Source organism: Pelophylax lessonae (assembly GCF_965119305.1).
Source record: "Pelophylax lessonae genome assembly, chromosome: 9".
In the NCBI taxonomy this organism is placed as follows: domain Eukaryota; kingdom Metazoa; phylum Chordata; class Amphibia; order Anura; family Ranidae; genus Pelophylax; species Pelophylax lessonae.
The window spans coordinates 156,507,453-156,520,764 of record NC_138776.1 but is presented as its reverse complement, the minus strand read 5'-3'; the positions used below and the strand labels follow the sequence as shown (position 1 = coordinate 156,520,764).

The 13,312-nt window shown below is 40.6% G+C and overlaps 1 protein-coding gene across 6 annotated transcripts in view; it reads right to left on the bottom strand.

Moving 5' to 3' along the window:
- USP54 (ubiquitin specific peptidase 54) overlaps window positions 1-13,312 on the bottom strand; it is a 253,901-nt gene that overhangs the window by 182,407 nt on the left and 58,182 nt on the right. For all 6 annotated transcript variants that reach the window (XM_082267464.1, XM_082267460.1, XM_082267465.1 and 3 more), the window contains exon 2: window positions 1,808-3,107. In XM_082267464.1, the coding sequence (XP_082123590.1) occupies window positions 1,808-1,957 (150 nt within the window). In that variant the 5' untranslated portion in view covers window positions 1,958-3,107. The remainder of the gene's footprint in view (window positions 1-1,807; window positions 3,108-13,312) is intronic.

Here is a 13,312-nt window from a genome sequence, read left to right as displayed (position 1 = left end):
GGCGGTATGATTCTTTTGGATTTTAGGTGCTGAAAGCGGTACCATTATTTTGCATGTAATTCTTGTGAATGAGCAGCCCAAACCAACTGTATACATATATATATATATATATATATATATATATATATATATATATATATATATATATATATAATGTATACAGTTGGTTTGGGCTGCTCATTCACAAGAATCACGTGTATATATATATATATATATATATATATATATATATATATATATATATATATATATATACACACATACATGAAAAGTAAAACAGTAAAACTGCAGGAAAGGGCACGGGGGGGGTGGCAATGTAATGTGATTTTATTTTATTTTGAACGGTATCAGTGTGTTACTGAAGCCGGGGCACGGAGAGGATCGGGAGGAAGAACCGCCGCTACACCCCGCCGAGACACATCGCTGGATCCCGGTGACAAGGTAAGTAACCTCTTTTACAGGATCCAGCGATGCTTCTGGCAGTACCTCGAATGTGGCTCGGGGTTACCGCTTTCGGCTCTGAAATTTAACCCCGAGCCACGCTCGGGAATACCGCTAGGAAGGTTAAAGCCTCATAACCGCCCTCCAAGGCCATACATGAATATTACAATGGGCAGTACACACAGGAGCGATAGCATTGGGTCAACCTAAAAATTAAGCAGCATGTCCATTTCATGAGGCATTGGCGCTGGTCAGCCAGCTCTGTTTTCAATGGCAATGCTCTTTAACTGCATCTTAACAGTACCTATAGCATTTATGGCATGTTAATGATTTATAAAGTGTTAGCTGGGCATCGGGGAGAGGCAAATGAGGTTCTAGTACCCCAGAAAGCACTGGGAAATACTAGAGATCTAGGACAGAAATTTGTTTCAGGAAAGCTAAACTAGACCAAGCCAAGTGTCAAAGAGATCAAAGTATAGAATTCACCCCAATGTAGAAGTTGTTCTGCTTTAAGGTCCCCTCTCTCCTCTTTAGTAAATAGCACTTTTTTTTTTCTTTTGGAAAGAGGGGGGAAGAGGGTACCTGGTATTGGTCCAACGTTCCTAGGCAATTCAAGTGGAAATTCTGCACCCCCCCCCCCCTTCACTCCCCACAGTCCTCTGAGACTTGTCACAGGAGACCGCTGGCCAATTCACAAAGCAGCTGCAGCAATGGGCACCCGGCTGTGAAGCCGCAAGCTGTCAAAGGCTGGCGCCCACAGTTATAATGCCAGCACCGAGGACCAAACAAAGATGGAGAAAACAGCATGAGTGAGCAGATCGCTGGATCCTGGTACAGGTGAGTGTCTGTTCATTAAAAGCTAGCAGCTACAGTTTTTGTAGCTGCTAACTTTTAACAAACACAAATATGACTGAAGCCCCTCTAAAATAAAGTGTGAACAGCAAGGGCTAAGCAGCTTTCTCTAAGTTTTTAAAACACCATTCCGCTTCGGTTTGTAAATGTTGAACACAGATCTTAATGGGAGAGCTGATCTGTGCTTTAAACAAGCTGCTAGCAGGCATCAGCAGACTTTCAACAAGCTTAAACTAGGGGTGAAGCCTGCTAGCAGCTTGCATAAAGTGGCAATCAGCACTTCCAATTGGATATGTGTTCAACATTTACAAACTGGAGCCGATTGCTAATTTAAAAGCTTCAACAAAGCTTGCAACAAGCCCTGGAAGTGTCTTATCCAAGTTAAAGTCTGTGTGAAACAAGCCTGCACACACACACAAACCAGAACCTATATCATGAAACCTAAAACAATACCTATAGCAAAGTAAATAAAGTAGATCCATCTAATATCAGAATACAGTATGCATTTTCTTACCTGAAGTGCACTGTTCAGGAAGCAGCTATTTTGTCCTGGTTCATTAATCAGGCCTTTGCTTGGAGCAATGGATATGGAATTGCGTGGAGTAAACATCTCATTAACCCCTCCTCGACCTGTAGAGAAGTAACTCCTCTTCCAGGACATCATTGGGAACAATGCAAGAGAAGAAGTAAATAAATAAAACCACCCACGTTCCAAGTCCCGCTATATCCAAGATCTTTAGTTGGGATAAAAGCCTTCGAACTGGTCAGCAGGAACAAATAAACAGAGGAATGCTACTTTTAACTCCACCCATTGAGAACGAGCCAAGTGTTGCTGATGCAAGAATAGTAATACTTTGAAAGAATTCGGAGACGAAAGACCTGTTCCAATTAAACTACTTTAAAAAAAAAAAAAAAAGTTTCCAGGGCAATCCAGCATTAGAAAACATTAAGATACTATATAGGATATTTTATAAGCGTTGAAGAATGAGATGCTTCTTATCCAGCTGAGTTCAAAGTACAAGGACGGACGAGTCTTGATTCCCTCCAGCTCTTTTCTCGGGAAGAAGAAGGCAGGAACACAGAGAAACAAGTGAAAAAATAAACCCACACAGCACCAACACTTCTCACATGACCGGGAGCCCCCCTGTGGAGCACAAGAGGGAAGAAAAACCGACAACTCCAGCTAAGGCAGGTTACAGCACAAAATCATAGGGATCTCTTCTGTTTGTTTGGGAGTTTACTAAAACCAGACAGCTCCACTAAGGCTTTTAGACACCAACGTTTTCAGAGATGCTTATTCTCGCCTTGTTTCCTTATAAATGTAAAATCCCAGGAAGTAAAAAAAGATTAATGGGAGTGAGGTTAAAAAAATTATCCAAAGTGTTGTCTTAATTACTTTGCTGCATTGCTATGTGGTGAGTTGCCAAGGATGGCCTCGCCTCCCACAGTAAGCTGGCACCTGTAGAGTTGACAGGGAAATGACAAGGAAGATTGCGGGAGGATTATATAACCTGTGGGCTGTTTTGGGCAGTGACTCTGGATTGTCACGCCTTTATTTTCACTAAACAGAAAGCAGCTGTAGCAATAATTATAAGGTTTTCTTTATTCCTGCTGTAACAAGCAAATCCCAAACTGTGTTCATTTCACAGAGTTTGAAGGCTGCTCAAGGGTAACATGATCTTGAATGTATTCCATGATTCCAATGTTTCCTGCAGGTAAACACATCCCCTCTGAATGTTGGCTGGTGTCAAGGCTTTCCATCAGACAAAATAAAGGTTTGTCCATTGAATGAGCATCCTCATATGGCCAGACACCTAGAAAATAAACAAAAAGAAAATTCAAGCTTTAAATGCATAAAAAAACAAAAAAAAAAAAAACAACAATGCACCTACACAAATATACATACACAAAAAAATAAACTACCAATTATTTTTCTTAAATCCAGGGAGGACGACAAAGCAAAAGGCACTCAAAGCAGGGGTCAGCATCGAATATTTATTTTACCTGTTTTAGTGGTTAGAAGGCTAAAAAGTTTTTTGCATTAAAAAAAAAGGTAAAAAAAAAAAAAAAACAAAAAAAAAAATATTTATATATATATATATATATATATATATATATATATATATATATATATATATATATATATATATATTTTTTTTTTTTTTTGTGCAGCCCCCCCCCGCGATACTTACTTGAGCCTGATCTAGATCCAGTGCTGTATCCCCCACATTAGTGCCCCCATAGCAAGCTGATTGCTATAGGGGCACTCAGAAGGCAGGAGGAGCCAGGAGCATTGTAGATTGGGACTGCTATGTGCAAAACCATTGCACTGAGTAGGCAAGTATAACAGGTTTGTGTTTCTAAAAAAATAAAAATATCTTTACAATTACATTAAATTCTGTTTTTTCTATATATAGACCTTTGGCCAGGTGTAGAATAGCCTTTTTACAATATAATATTTATGTTTTTCTTTGCCAAAGTCTCTGGTATGTCCTAGATATTAATAATTACTTTTTTCAGCAGATTTTTGGTTGTTTTTCTTTTTCTTTTTTTGCAGCACTTTCTTGCCTTATACTTTTTTGAGGCTCATGTACTGTACATAGTCTTTTGTTTGTGTCTGAGTTGCTTTACTTTTCTAGGTGAATGGCAAAGCAGTTCAAAGGAGCAGCTTAATGCAACTTTTTAAGCCCATACACTGCAAAGCAGGTGGTTTGCTTTTATCCCCCTCCTCACAGCACATAAAAGACTTTCATTCCTCCACCACTGCGTTTAGATGCAAGGAAAGAAAAAAAAAATATTGAGTAGTTCCAAGTATGGAAGAGCGATGGGCCAGACACCAAGCACCAGCATGGCCACATGTCCAAACCCATGTCCCAAAGGTCAATGTTTTTGGGAAGGATGAGATTTAAGAGAACCCATTGCTCTTACCTCAATGGGCAAGGCACAGGTTTACTTTAAATTAGCAAAATTAAATGCGATTTACAAAAAGCATTCTATGCAAACTTTTTTTCAAACATCACCAAATAGATCGGATGTTTCATGGGTAATAACTAAGCAAGGGTGTGAATTCTGTCCAAACAAAGAGCTGTATTTAGAACAGAGGATGATTGCCAGAAAACTGTGTCATGCATAATCTTGTGACTTGGGAGGATACTTTGTGACAAGTTTGTCATTTATCTGGCTCCCAAGATGCTGACAGATGCATTACATATATCACTATGTAACAATGGTTAATCAGCGCTGACCAAATAATAAACTGATAACCCCAATTAATTGCTAAATAGCCAGATAAGGGGACCAAAGGCTGCCATAAAGTGCATTCACCTAACACAACAAATGTTCAAAAAAGTATAAGGTATGTAGCGCCAAAGGATATACTCAATAAATTCATGCAAAGTTAATATCAAATGACAAAAATTATATATATAAAATATATATATCTATATCTCACAATCAAAGTGCAGGTGCTCTTAAATAATGTGATAATAAAATGATCCAGGTGATGGAGAACTAATATCCGTGATTGAATGAAGTATTTTTAAATGAATGATTACGGTCATAATAAAGTGCTCATGCTGATAATATCTAATGATGAAACATTCGCATACACAAGTGAGATTTAAATCAAAGAAATGTGCAAAGTCCATAAACAGTAGATAATCTTTTCAGTGCTGTGCTGATATCCAGTGACCAAGTGCTGGTGCTTAAATAGCATAAAGTGACTTGGTGCCTTAAGGGTCTTTTCACACACTCCGTCTGTCGGAAAGGACTTCCGTTTATCTCAGCGGGGGATCGATCCGCCGATCCCCCACTGAGCAGGAGGATGAAAGCTGTTCTCCGTGCTGTGTGCATTAGGCCCCTTTCACACAGGCGGACGTTCAGATCCGCCTGTCAGTTTTTTTTTTGGCGGATCTGAACAGTCCCCCCATGCATCTCTATGGGGGAAATCGGATGGGAACAGACCGGCGGTCCGTTCTCATCCGATCCCATCCGCTGGATGGATGGAAAATAGGGTTTCCATCCGTCCAGATTTGACGGATCGGATGTCAGCGGACATGTCTCTGCTGACATCCGATGCCCCATAGGAATGCATGGGGGGACCGTTCAGATCCACCAAAAAAACTGACAGGCGGATCTGAACGTCCGCCTGTGTGAAAAGGGGCCTAATAGTAATGATGGCCGCTCATCTCCTGGTTTGGCTCACAAATTATAATGAGCCAAGCCCGCTTTTTGCACACACAGGTGCTGTTAGGTGGGGGATAGGTTACTTCCTCCTGTCCTCCCTCTGAAAAAAGGTGCTTCAGGTAGGATATAATGGCAAGACCCACAGTGCAAAAGACACAGTAAAGGATTTAAGATGGTCACCTCATCATAATCATCTGTCCACCGTCATGGTTGGGTGCATATGTAAAAATAAACAGAGCTATAGTGCTCTCTGTAACAACTGATTTATTGGGGTAAAAGATACAATAAAAAAACTCACAGACTGGCACTCAGCCAGTGTAGGCATGGACAGCGATAGTGGGTGCTGACAGCGTGTGCAGGCTCCTCCCCTGTACGCGTTACGTCGAAACCACGACTTCCTCAGCACTGGTGACGCTGCCACGCCGTCCACTGATATATATAGTGATCAAGCGCCTCGCTTTTTTCCTCTGGGCCAATCAGTGCATCCACTGGTCATGGCCTCAAGGAGTGTGGTAATTAATCTCATAAATCACTATTTGATGCTAATAGGTGATCCCCAAGGTGATTAATATATATATATATAATCCCCCCTCCCTCCGTGATAGGGACCGGGAGGTACATGAACACTGTAGACATGCGTAAATCTCTATGGTAACCCGACGCTCCTCTACGTGCACAGGAGGCGGAGTAGTGCGGGCCGGTCTCCCTGATCTTCATCAAGCAGAGGAAATGACGTGTGCCTATAACCATAGTGGCCACGATTCTCCTCAGCGAGGACAGGAGGTGAGGCGGGGCAAGCCGCTCACAGGCATAGAAACAAGGCGGACCGGCCTGGGAGGCACCGGTGATCACACACAAGAATCGTGGCCCCATTCAGAAGCATAATCCCATTAGCAGCAAGGTTAAACAGCAGCCGGAAAATAGAAAAAAAAACGGGACCCTGCCCATATGGAGCACCAATTTATAGCTGCCAGCATAAATAACAACATCTTAAAAATACGTAATTGGTCAATAAAAACATACATAATGGGAAATCGGTAGAAAATATAATCAATATTCATTAAAAGGAATAAAAGAGAATTAAAGAACTGCAAAATGGTTATCAACCAATATTGGTGTCTCCCAGGGGGATATTTATTGGTTGATAACCATTTTGCAGTTCTTAAATTCTCTTTTATTCCTTTTAATGAATATTGATTATATTTTCTACCGATTTCCCATTATGTATGTTTGTATTGACCAATTAGGTATTTTTAAGATATTATTATTTATGCTGGCAGCTATAGATTGGTGCTCCATATGTGCAGGGTCCTGTTTTTCTTTCTATTTCCCAAGCGCTGTTTAATCTTGCTGCTAATAGGATTATGGTTCTGAATGGGACCACGATTCTTGTATGTCATCACCGGTGCCTCCCAGGCCGGTCCACCATGTTTCTATGCCTGTGAGCGGCTTGCCCCGCCTCACTTCCTGTCCTCGCTGAGGAGCGTCGTGGCCACTATCAGCAAATAAAGAAAAAACAAACATAGTGTATGCAATTGTGACACGAATCATATTGTAATTGAATGTTATTAAAAATGACCTTTCCTTTTCAATCTGCAGCTGTTGAAATTTTCTGAAAATGCAATGCAATATGGCTACCTGGAGCTGTTCTGTAAATATATACATGTATTATATATTATATATTAGGGATCTACCAAAATCGGAATTTCGTTGCCGATATTTTGGCCATTGCATATCGTTATCGGCCGATATTTTCTACAATTAAAGTTTTAAAAAATAAAGACAATTTTTGAAACAAATCTGGTACTGAACATGTGGGGTCGGTCTTTTAGCTGTAATGTGCGGTCTTTCCTTCCCTCCCTGCCTGCCAGGAATCCCATGTGAACCTAGTTTAGTGTCATTAAAATCCTAGAATCCACTTTATTAGTGTTTTATATAATGTCCAGTGTGTGTTTTTGTAATAGAATAGTGGGAAATACCTTCATTACATCGCTGCTCCGGGCTCTCCTCACTAATCTCCCACTCTGCTGTTTTATCCTCTCATAGCTGTCAGGAGAGGATCTCAGCCACTCCCTTCAGCAGTGTACACAGAAATGCCGGGTATTAGATTAGAATAGGGTGAAATACCTGATTAACATCTCCCGCTTTACTGTCTTTCTCTCCTCCCCCCACTGACAGCTGGGGGTCACGGAAGGGCCAAGCGGCGATGTAATGAAGGTATTTCACACTATTAGATTACAAAAACAGACACTGGACATTATATAAAACACTAATAAAGTGGATGCTAGGATTTTACATACACTAATATTACATACAGTAATATCGGTAACCTCAGGGGCCGATACAGATATATCAGGGAAAGTGCATATTGGCCCTCGATATATCGGCCTTGCCCATAATCAATCGATCCCTACTATATATATATATATATATATATATATATATATATATATATATATCTCATGGAATACTTAGGTAGTAGAGATGAGGATCAGGCTGAGTGCTTCTCAAACAAAAATGGAGAAAATGGGCGGACTTTAAAAAGACTAACAAATATATAGACGCATTGGTAGATTAGGGGGGGTGACTGAGTAAAAGGATAGGTAGGAGAGGCGGCACATTATGGGTAAAAAAAAAAAAAGGGTAGAAGAAAGGAGGAGGGTGGGCTAAGGGGATTAGGGGCATGGGAGGGGATATTTATTGTAAACTGTGAATTATTTGGAGTTTTTTAACTTGTTTTGCACACAGTGTATTGAAAATCAATAAATAATTTAATTAAAAAAAAAAAAAAAGGCCAAATGTACCAGCAAGAAATTAGCATGGTGTGCCTTCTACAGGTTTCATGATTTGAAAGCAGGGGATGTTCAGCAGTAAATATTTGCCAAATCAAAAACACACTATAAGATGTTTTATGGAGATCTGAAATTCCCATTAAAGTACGGAAAATCAAGAAGTTGTAGTGCAAAACGATCTGAGAAAAATACTAATATGTTTAATAAATTCTCTTTACCATGTGGTTAAAAAAAAAAAAAAAATACAATGACCAATTTGTGGCAAATCGGCTAACCTTTAGCAATTGCCAAATTTATATGCCCTTAAAATCGCATAGCTGCATGATGTAAGGACATCCATCCTGACAGAATTATAGGCTGTCATTTGTAAAGATTTTTTAAAATGCTTGTCGTCTGTATTTTCCGACTTCAATCCTTTTTCAGTTGCTGACCCAGAAGAAGCATTATGCAGCAGGAGAGAGATTAAGTTCAGAAATCCTGATTCACATAATTTTAAGTCAGTGACTCATTTGAAACAAAAAGGTACTGGTTTCAAATGTAAAAAGGTACTGTTAAAAAGGTACAGGCGGACAACCAGAATTTTTAGGAGCTCAGAAAGACAACCTATACAATTTTTCTCTACCAAGATACAAATTCCACTAGCAGGGAAACTCCTTTCCCTTCCATAGAAACATTACCCTCTGCCACCAATCGGAGTGGTCATGTACTAAAAAGTAGCATACTGCTTTGCTCTTTCACCAATTGGATTTTCTTGCAAATTATGCACAAGTGCATTTGTCATGGATTTCTTGTTGCTTACCAAAGTAGCAACAATTAAAAAACTCCTATGAACAGTCATTTCAGTCCAAGTGCTAGTAATAAAAGTCTCCCTTCATTAATGTTTAATAAATCTATATGCAATACCATTTGGATATGATGCCACTATTTTTTTAAGTTAGTTATGTTAAACTCTTAAAAAGGTCAACACCAGGGCACATCCAACCCTGAACAAAGAAAACAGGGTCTCCTTTGTCAAGGGTCACAGATGGCACAAGCAAAACACTAACCACTGGCTTCTTAACAACTACTCACACTTGGTGACCCAGAAAATGACATATAAAGACATTTCATTTACTTATTTATAAGAGACTACTGCACAGCCATGTTCTCCTCATTAACAGCAGAGAATCCTATTAACCCTGACATAAAAGGAGGCCATGGTGTATAGTAAATAGAGGTCTATTTGCATGCAGAGCTTAGTGGAAACCATCTTCCACTAAAGACTATCCAATTACGGTCCCAAACAAAATGACTGGGACAATAATCAAGACGTGGTAATAAAAAAATAATGAACTAAACAAATAAATAGGACTGCTGACCAGTAGTGCAATCTTACAAACAGATGTTAAAGTACCCACATATATTAAATAACTAACTGTTGCCCAATACAGCTTACATTTGCCAGATCAATCAGCAACATCTACATGTAGCTACTGAGACAGGCAGCCCCAGCATCAGGAGGGAGAGAGAGGGGAAAAAAAAAAAAAAAAAAAAGCGCCCCTTCCCCATATGTTTATTTTGAGCATTTAAAAAAAAAAATGTTTTTGGTTTTTTTTTTGCGCCAAAGCCCTTAGCGCCGGTTCACATTGCAGCGACGCTACTTCGCAGGTGCTTCGTGGTCGCGGTGCGAGCAGTGCGCCGCAACCTCGGAGCGGCCGCCACGGATTTCATAACATTGAAGTCTATGGCGGTCGCCTCCGGGTCGCCCCAAAGAAGCTCCGGACCCTTTTTCTAGGTCGGAGCGACTTGTGTCGCTCCTATTAGAACGGGTCCGCAGCTTCCCTATGGGAGGCGACCTGTGAGGTGACCAGGTCGCCTCACAGGTCACCCTAGTGTGAACCGGCACTAAAACTCAATCTCGTAAAAGCCTACGTGGAAATGTACACACAGGCTTTTAGCAGAGTTTAGGAGCTGCTGTGTTAAGTTGAGCTTCGACCTCCCTCTCCTGAATGCAGAAAAATCTCATGCAGGATAGGAAAGTTTTGACCACCGGCTGCCGGAAAAAGTAAAATGCAGCAAAATCACAACACGATTTTCCCACATTTTTGCACTTTCGCACAGCTGCGATAAATGAATGCCAGTGTACATGCAGCCTAAGGCCCCTTTCACACATGCTGTCCGTTTGTCCGTTTTTCATCCATCCGTTGATGGATGAAAAACGGACATCAATGTATCTCTATGTAAAAACGGATGACAACGGATGATCATCAGTTAACATCAGTTTTCATCCGCTTCCGTCAATGTCCGTTTTTTTGAACGGATGAATGCCCTATTTTTCATCCGTCAAAAAAACGGATCGCACGAAAAACGGATGACAACGGATGAAAACGGATGAAAAACGGATGAAAAACTGATAACTGACGAAAAAGGGATGAAAAACTGATGAAAAATGGATGAAATAGGGATGGAAAACGGATACATTTTGACGTGACTGAACTGATGAACTGAACGGACCGTATGTGTGAAAGGAGCCTAAAGGATGAGAGTAACCTCAGTGTATGGTGATGTTCACAAGTAATCTGAAGAACAGATTTATTCTATGTAACCATACAGAGCAGCAGAGAGGAGAGGATCATATAAGGTGCAATGCATTTTAAATGGCTCTATATCTGAAAGAAAATAATTCTGATATCACTTCTATATACAATGACAATTATGCCAGAGGTACAGTGGATACGGAAAGTTTTCAGACCCCCTTAAATTTTTCACTCTTTGTTATATTGCAGCCATTTGCTAAAATCATTTAAGTTCATTCTTCTTCCTCATGAATGTACACATAGCACCCCATACTGACAGAAAAACACAGAATTGTTGACATTGTTGCAGATTTATTAAAAAAGAAAAACTGAAATATCACATGGTCCTAAGTATTCAGACCCTTTGCTGTGACACTCATATATTTATTTAACTCAGGTGCTTTCCATTTCTTCTGCTCATCCTTGAGATGGTTCTACACCTTCATTTGAGTCCAGCGGTGTTTGATTATACTGATTGGACTTGATTAGGAAAGCCACACACCTGTCTATATAAGACCTTCCAGATCACAATGCATGTCAGAGCAAATGAGAATCATGAGGTCAAAAGGAACTGCCTGAAGAGCTCAGAGACAGAATTGTGGCAAGGCACAGATCTGGCCAAGGTTACAAAAAGATTTCTGCTGCACTTAAGGTTCCTAAGAGCACAGTGGCCTCCATAATCCTCAAATGGAAGACGTTTGGGACGACGAGAACCCTTCCTAGAGCTGGCCGTCCAGCCAAACTGAGCTATCGGGGGAGAAGAGCCTTGGTGAGAGAGGTAAAGAAGAACCCAAAGATCACTGTGGCTGAGCTCCAGAGATGCAGTCAGGAGATGGGAGAAAGTTGTAGAAAGTCAACCATCACTGCAGCCCTCCACCAGTCGGGGCTTTATGGCAGAGTGGCCCGACGGAAGCCTCTCCTCAGTGTAAGACACATGAAAGCCCTCATGGAGTTTGCTAAAAAACACTGAAGGACTCCAAGATGGTGAGAAATAAGATTCCCTGGTCTGATGAGACCAAAATAGAACTTTTTGGCCTTAATTCTAAGCGGTATGTGTGGAGAAAACCAGGCACTGCTCATCACCTGTCCAATACAGTCCCAACAGTGAAGCATGGTGGTGGCAGCATCATGCTGTGGGGGTGTTTTTCAGCTGCAGGGACAGGACGACTGGTTGCAATCGAGGGAAAGATGAATGCGGCCAAGTACAGGGATATCCTGGACAAAAACCTTCTCCAGAGTGCTCTGGACCTCAGACTGGGCCGAAGGTTTACCTTCCAACAAGACAATGACCCTAAGCACACAGCTAAAATAATGAAGGAGTGGCTTCACAACAACTCCGTGACTGTTCTTGAATGGCCCAGCCAGAGCCCTGACTTAAACCCAATTGAGCATCTCTGGAGAGACCTAAAAATGGCTGTCCACCAATGTTTACCATCCAACCTGACAGAACTGGAGAGGATCTGCAAGGAGGAATGGCAGAGGATCCCCAAATCCAGGTGTGAAAGACTTGTTGCATCTTTCCCAAAAAGACTCCTGGCTGTATTAGATCAAAAGGGGGCTTCTACTAAATACTGAGCAAAGGGTCTGAATACTTAGGACCATGTGATATTTCAGTTTTTCTTTTTTAATAAATCTGCAACAATGTCAACAATTCTGTGTTTTTCTGTCAGTATGGGGTGCTATGTGTACATTCATGAGGAAGAAGAATGAACTTAAATGATTTTAGCAAATGGCTGCAATATAACAAAGAGTGAAAAATTTAAGGGGGTCTGAATACTTTCCGTACCCACTGTATGTCATTTCCAACCAGGCTCTAAAAAAAATACCACACAATGGATATTACAACAAGAACGCCCTGAACCAAAGGCAGCAGGTGTCTGACCCCAAACACAAAGGGGGTCTGTGTCTTCATACAGAGCTTCGTGGAGCATGGTACACACTGCAGAACTGACAAACTGTGCTATACAAGCTGAATGTTCTCATCTATGTCCAAGTAGTAAAGTGTTATGTTTCTAGGTAGAAATCCCAGTTGTAGCATAATAAGACAACAATTAAGCATGACACGGCCTTGTGTTGAGCAATACAACAGGTGGTTTCTAAGATCTAAAGGTCTTGTAGTTAAAACTGGGTGTAGGTTAGCATTTAACTTGTCTACTGTTAATGCTTCTCTTCACTTATTTGTCAGTCTTCAGGAAGAGAGGAGGAATTTATTATTACATAATAGGCAAAGAAAAACTAAACATAGTATCTTAGGTAAGCTGGGAAACCTTTGCTGGTGACCACAATTAGCTAAATAATTACATGTGGTTATTATTTCAACTTTAAATCATTTTTAAAATCAAAGATGCTTAATTCATAGATATAAGACTTGTGTTCCTGTTCCATGGTTATTAATGAAACCAGCATTTAATTGTTGAAAGAAAAAAAAAACAGGAGAAAAACACAAGCGCCTGAGGCGCATTGGTTTTCTCTAGTTTTGTCCTCTAG